The sequence below is a fragment of the Microcebus murinus genome, unplaced genomic scaffold (genome assembly GCF_040939455.1).
Source record: "Microcebus murinus isolate Inina unplaced genomic scaffold, M.murinus_Inina_mat1.0 scaf027_hap2_Mmur4.0, whole genome shotgun sequence".
Taxonomy (NCBI): domain Eukaryota; kingdom Metazoa; phylum Chordata; class Mammalia; order Primates; family Cheirogaleidae; genus Microcebus; species Microcebus murinus.
In genome coordinates, this window is record NW_027438973.1 from 221038 (window position 1) to 227249 (window position 6212).

Here is a 6212-nt window from a genome sequence, read left to right on the forward strand (position 1 = left end):
CCTGGGACACCCGGCATGTCCCCCGCCTGACCACTGCCCCCAACGGCCACCTCAGGTGACTCCGGGAGTCAGAGCCTCGTGAGACCCGAGGCCCTGTCAGGTCCAGAGAGGGCGGGGCCCCGGCCCTGCCAGGCATCAGGGGCGGGACCCTGAGGGAGACTGAGGCCTCCCACCACCAATCCCGTTCCACCCCTGCTGTCAGCCCTGGGAAACCCATTATATCGGGCCCAGGATGTGACGTCCACCGACTTCCGCCTGGGGGGATGACAGAGGCGAGGCCTTTGGTGTGAGATCCAGACTTCAGGTGCTCAGAGGTGAGAGGGCCGAGGTTCTGTTAGGAGAGAGGTGAGACGCTGAGGGAGGACTGAGGAGGCCCCACCCCAGGTAGAGGGTCCCCAAATAATCCAGCTCCCCGCCTGCTGTCAGCGGTGGACCACCCCCGCGACAGACGCCTCAGGCTGAGCCCCTCCCCCAGCTTATTCCTCAGAGGACTCTGGGGGTCAGAGCCTGGTGTGACCCAGGCCGACTACGGTCCATAGAGGGGGGATCCAGGCTGGGCCACATCCCGATAGGGGGCCCCACAGTCCATCCTTGCCTGGCTGTCAGCCCTGGGAAGCCCCTGGTATGGGCCCGGATGTGACATACACCGACGTCCGCCAGGGGGCTGACTGAGGCGAGGGCCTTTGAGGTCCAGACTTCCGGTAGACCGGGAGGAGAAGGCCCAGGCTGTGTTAGGAGTGAGGTGAGATGACGAGGGTGGGCTGAGGAGGCCCGACCCCAATGTAGAGGGGCCCAAATAATCCATCTCGACCTCTACTGTCAGCCCTGGGAAGCCCCGATTGTTGGGGTGGGGCGGGATCTGACATCCACCGACGTCCGACTGGGGGGCCTGAGGGAGGTGAAGGTTGTTGGTCTGAGATTCGGACTTTAGGTTGGCGGAGGGGAGAGGGCCCAGCCTTTGTTAGGAGTGAGGTGAGATGATGAGGGTGGACTGAGTGGACCCCGCCCCAGGTAGAGGGTCCCCAAATACTCCAGCTGTGCCCCTGCTACCAGCGGTGGACCACCGCGGCACAGACGTGTCAGGCTGAGCCCCTCTCCCTTAGGATTTATGGGACTCTGGGAGTCGGAGCCTGGTGTCACCGGTGTCTGACTCAGCAGCATAAAGGTCTTGCCCTAAGGGAGGACAGAGAGCCCCCCCTTACACCCCTATAGGGGGCCCCACAGTCCATCCTTGTCCCTGCTGTCAGCCCTGGGAAGCCCCGGGTGATGAGGGGGGCCAGATGTGACGTCCACCGACTTCCTTCCAGGGGGTTGATAGCGGCAAGGACCTTGGTCTGAGGTAGAGACTCCAGGTCAGCTGAGGGGAGAGGGCCCAGGCTCTGTTAGAAGTCAAGGTGAGATGCTGAGGGTGGACTGAGGGGGCCCCCACGCAGGTTGAGGGGCCCCGAATAATCCAGCTCTGTCCGTGCTGTCAGTCTGGGGAAGCCCTGGTGTAGGGGCACCCAGGCAATACTGAGGACCCCATAGAATCACCCCTGTCCCTTCTGTGACCCTGGGAGGCCTTGAACAGACTTTAGACTGAGATGCCTCCCGAATTCAGCCTTGGGAATCTGATGGGTTAGGATGCAGGGGTGGGGACCCAGGCCCTGCCAGGGGACAATGGGAGGAGGCAGAGGGAGGACAATGAGGACCTTATCCCCCAGTACAGAGGGGGACCTCAGCACTGGGAGGCCCTGGGCAGCGTGGCCAGATGCGGTGTGTCTTTGCTTCTGCCTTCGTGGTGTCAGGGAGGGCACGGCCTTGGTCAGAGGTGTGGGGCCTCAGTTCAGCAGAGGGAGCAGTCCCAGGGTCCAGAGCGAGGACTCGGCGGTCCCCCATCCCAGACATGGAAAACCTGCCCCTGCTCTCTGCCCTGGGAGGCCCGGGGCAGGACTGTGGGGGAGAGACGTGGCCCCACACTTCCTCCTTGGGTTCTCAGGGAGATGGTGGCCTTGGTCTGCAAGATGCATCTGCAGGTCAGCCGATGGGAAAAGGTCCAGTCCCTGTGAGGGGTAAATATGAGTACCTTGAGGACACTGTCGACAGACGAGGCCCGTCCCCCCGGAAACCCACTTTTTCTGTGAGCCTGGGAAACCTCACACAGGGTGTCCTTGTGTGCTGCACCCTCCCTCCTGTCTCCTGGGTCTCAGGGAGGTGACAGCCTGGGTCAGAGGGACAAGGACTGTCAGCAGAGGGAGGAGTCCCAGGATCTACAAGGCCCCATGTGTGCACCCTAGCCAGTGAGGACTGAAGTTAACCCCAGCCTAGAACACTGCCAGGAGCTCTACAGAAATATGCCCTGGCCCTGCTGACAGCCCTGGAAACCCTGCACAAAGCTATCAGGCTGAGGTCCCCTCTCTCATATCTGGATCATCTGTCAGGGAGGTGAAGGCCTTGGTCTGAGGGGGCTACACACAGGTCAGCAGAGGGAGGGTCCCAGTCCCTGGCAGGCAGCAAGGTGAGGACCAAGCAGTTTCCTCCCCGAGGACATACGGACCCCACTGAATCTGGCCACCACCTGCTGTCTTGTCTCAGAGGCCCTGGGCAGCCGTGGCCAGATGTGGGGCCCACTCACTGCCTTCTGCTCCGTATCAGGGATGTGAGCTCCTGTTCTGAGAGTTTGCAGGCCACTAGAGGGGTGGGGGTCTAGGGGCCTCGAGGCAACAGATGAGAAAACTGAGTCAGCACAAAAGGGCCCATGTACCCCAGGACAGTGGGGACCCGAGAGAGCCCAGCCTAAGCTCCTGACAGCACTGAGGGAACCAGGACTGTGTGTGTATCTGCAGCCTCTGGGCCACTCACTTCCTCTTACATGGGCTTCAGGAGCCCACAGTGAGACCTTGGGCTGAGGCAGTGTCCTCAGGTCACCGAGCAGTGTAGCAGGTCACCGAGGCCCAGGCAGTGTCAGGAGTCAAGGTGAGAGGCGCACACCCTGAATGTGTGCCAGAGGCCCTGCCTTTCCCAGGACACAGGGGACCCAATAGTGCCTGACCCCATCACCCACCCACTGTCAGCCCTGGAGCCTCGTGCTCTGCCGGCCTGCTGCCCTCTGGGAGCCATATTGCTTCCTCATTGAGACGTTCAGGAGACAAGCCGACCAGGAGAGGAGCCCTGGGAGGCCCCAGAGCATCACCTAAGGAGAAGGCTTGTAGACTGGCCTTTGTTAGAGTCCCCAGGGTGTGGTTCTCACTGAGGCCGCTGACATGCCCCCTCTCTTCTCAGGCCTGTGTGTCTCCATCACCCATCTCCTGCCCACACTCCTGTGTGCTGTACCTGACCAGAGCCATCATGCCTCACCACCACGATGATCAAAGAAATCAGTGCGGCAGTCTTGAGAAAGGCCTTCAGGCCCAAAGGGTGGCTCAGGGCCTGGTAGGTGCACAAGCTCCCGGGGCTCAGGAGGAGGAGGTGGCTACCTCCACTACTGTGATCCCCAGCATCCTGGAGGAGGCTGGTGCTGCTGAAACACCGAGTCCTCCCGGGAGTCCTGAGGGAGACTCGTCCTCCCCCACTAGCCTGGCCTCCAGTCCAGAGTACGACTCGGATGAGGGATCCGGCAGTGAAGCAGAGGAGGGGCCAAGCACTTACAAGGATCCAGAAGACTCGGCCTCCAGTCCAGAGCACCACTCCGATGAGGGATCCAGCATCGAAGAAGAGGAGGGGCCGAGCACTCCTGAGGATCCATCGGACCCGGCCTCCAGTCCAGAGCACCACTCCGATGAGGGATCCAGCAGTGAAGAAGAGGAGGGGCCAAGCACTTACAAGGATCCAGAAGACTCGGCCTCCAGTCCAGAGCACCACTCCGATGAGGGATCCAGCATCGAAGAAGAGGAGGGGCCGAGCACTCCTGAGGATCCATCGGACCCGGCCTCCAGTCCAGAGCACCACTCCGATGAGGGATCCAGCAGTGAAGAAGAGGAGGGGCCAAGCACTTACAAGGATCCAGAAGACTCGGCCTCCAGTCCAGAGCACCACTCCGATGAGGGATCCAGCATCGAAGAAGAGGAGGGGCCGAGCACTCCTGAGGATCCATCAGACCCGGCCTCCAGTCCAGAGCACCACTCCGATGAGGAATCCGGCAGCGAAGAAGAGGAGGGGCCGAGCACTCCTGAGGATCCATCGGACCCGGCCTCCAGTCCAGAGCACCACTCCGATGAGGGATCCAGCAGCGAAGAAGAGGAGGGGCAGAGTACTCCTGAGGATCCATCAGACCCGGCGTCCGTGCTGCAAGAGGCACTAGAAGAGAGGATGTCTGATTTGGTTCATTTCCTGCTCCTCAAGTATCGCTTCAAGGATCCGATCACCAAGGCAGAAATGCTGAATATTGTCCTCAATGATTACCAAGATCACTTCCCTGAGATCTTTATGAAAGCGTCCGAGTGCATGCAGATGGTCTTTGGCGTGGATGTGAAGGAAGTGGATCCTGCCGGCCACTCCTATGTTCTCGTCACCACCCTGGGCCTCACCTACTATGAGGAGCTGAATGATGACCAGCGTTTTCCTAAGTCCGGTCTCCTGATCATCATGCTGGGTTTGATCCTCTTCGAGGGCGACTGCGCCCCGGAGGAGGTCATCTGGGAAGCCCTGGGCGGGATGGGGGTGCATGCTGGGAGTGAGCATTATATCTACGGGGAGCCCCGGAAGCTCATCACCCAGGATTGGGTGCAGGAAGGGTACCTGGAATACCGGCAGGTGCCCGACAGCGATCCTGCATGTTATGAGTTCCTGTGGGGTCCAAGGGCCCATGCGGAAACCAGCAAGATGAAAGTCCTGGAGTATGTGCTCAAGGTCAATCGGAGCGATCACAGATCCTTCCCACTCCTGTATGAAGAGTCTGTGAGAGATGAGGAAGAGGGGGCGTGAGCAAGAGTTGCAGCCAGCTATGGGGGGAGGGCCCAGGGCCAGTGCACATCCGCGTCCCCTTCCAGCAGCTCCTCCTGCCCCATGAGAAATGAGTCCTCTCTCTACTCTGTGTTTGAAGAGAGCAGGCAGTGTTTTAAGTAGTGGAGGGTCCGAGTAGCTTGGGGAAACCACCAGAGCATAACATTTTGTGCTCCTGTTACATTTGGGTGACTTAGAAATTGACGTTTGTTTTCCTTTTGGCATTTTAAAAAATTTGTTCTTTTTCATTGAAGATTTAGTTAGCTTCACCACCTAAGTTGGTGAATGATATTGACCACACATGTAATTTTATCAAATGTAAGAGTTCACTGTTTTGTAAAACGAACGAGGAAACCTTCCATTTCATGTTGTTGCTTGGAACAAGGTGGAATTGGAATTTTCATTGCAATAGGAATTTTCTTAGAAATGTGAAAGAATGTTGCATTTAAATATATGGAGCTATGAAATAGAGCAATAAAATTTAAAGACAGTTATTTCTTGGCAGCTTATTCCTTTTCATGTGTTTTTCTATGAAATTAAAATGTATGCATGTATGTGAATTTTCTTGTCTTATTTCAGAATGTAGGAGAAATTTAATCTCAATAAATAAGAGCCCCTGCTCCCTGGCACATTGGTTCCCCAAGTATCCATTGAGCACCTGCTCTTTGGAAGGCCCTGGGTTAACGGAGACACTAGGGTGAGCCAGACCCGCCCCTGCCCATAGAATGAGAGAGTCTAGGAGCTGCAGTCATATAATTAAGGTGGCGAGATGCCCTCTAAGTCCTAAAGAACAAGTGACGGAAGGGTTGAAGGGTGGTGCTTCTGGTGAGAGCAGTGGGGTGTGGGTGCCCTGAGCCAGGGCGGTTTGGGGCTTTGGGAAACTGCAGTTCCTTCTGTGGGAGTTGGTTTTAATGAAGCTGGGTGGTGGCAGGGCCGGACTCTCAGACCATGTGACTTGTCACTTAGGGCTGATGTCAAAACCTGGAAGGGAGAACTGCCCTGAGCAGTTCCTTCTGGATGATGAGAAAAGGAGAGAGGAATCTCCCCCTGGGGCAGAAGTGGAAGGCGTCCCATGCTCTTAGCCCACTGTGGCTGAGCACAGTACAGGAACCAGGTGATTGACTCCCGTTGTCTGCAGGTAGTCCCTGCGGGATAAGGGTGACTCTCCCATGAAGTAAGGCCCAGAAGCCACTGGCCAGGTATTCATCTGCCCCCTCCCCCCACCCCCGGGAGAACCAGAGCTGACCCTATTAAAACTGAATTTTAATTAGGTCGTTTGTAGTGTAAGTTGG

The 6212-nt window shown here is 57.7% G+C and overlaps 1 protein-coding gene across 1 annotated transcript; it reads left to right on the forward strand.

Moving 5' to 3' along the window:
- Window positions 1-242: 242 nt before the first annotated feature.
- On the forward strand, window positions 243-5444 carry LOC142868166 (uncharacterized). The gene is made up of 2 exons (XM_075999887.1): window positions 243-314; window positions 3262-5444. The coding sequence occupies exon 2, from the start codon at window positions 3328-3330 to the stop codon at window positions 4900-4902; it is 1575 nt and encodes a 524-aa protein (XP_075856002.1). The 5' UTR covers window positions 243-314; window positions 3262-3327; the 3' UTR covers window positions 4903-5444.
- Window positions 5445-6212: the final 768 nt, after the last annotated feature.

Bases quoted from the DNA above. Each gene is read 5' to 3' on its own strand.
- LOC142868166 (XM_075999887.1), top strand. From the start codon at position 3,328: ATGCCTCACCACCACGATGATCAAAGAAATCAGTGCGGCAGTCTTGAG.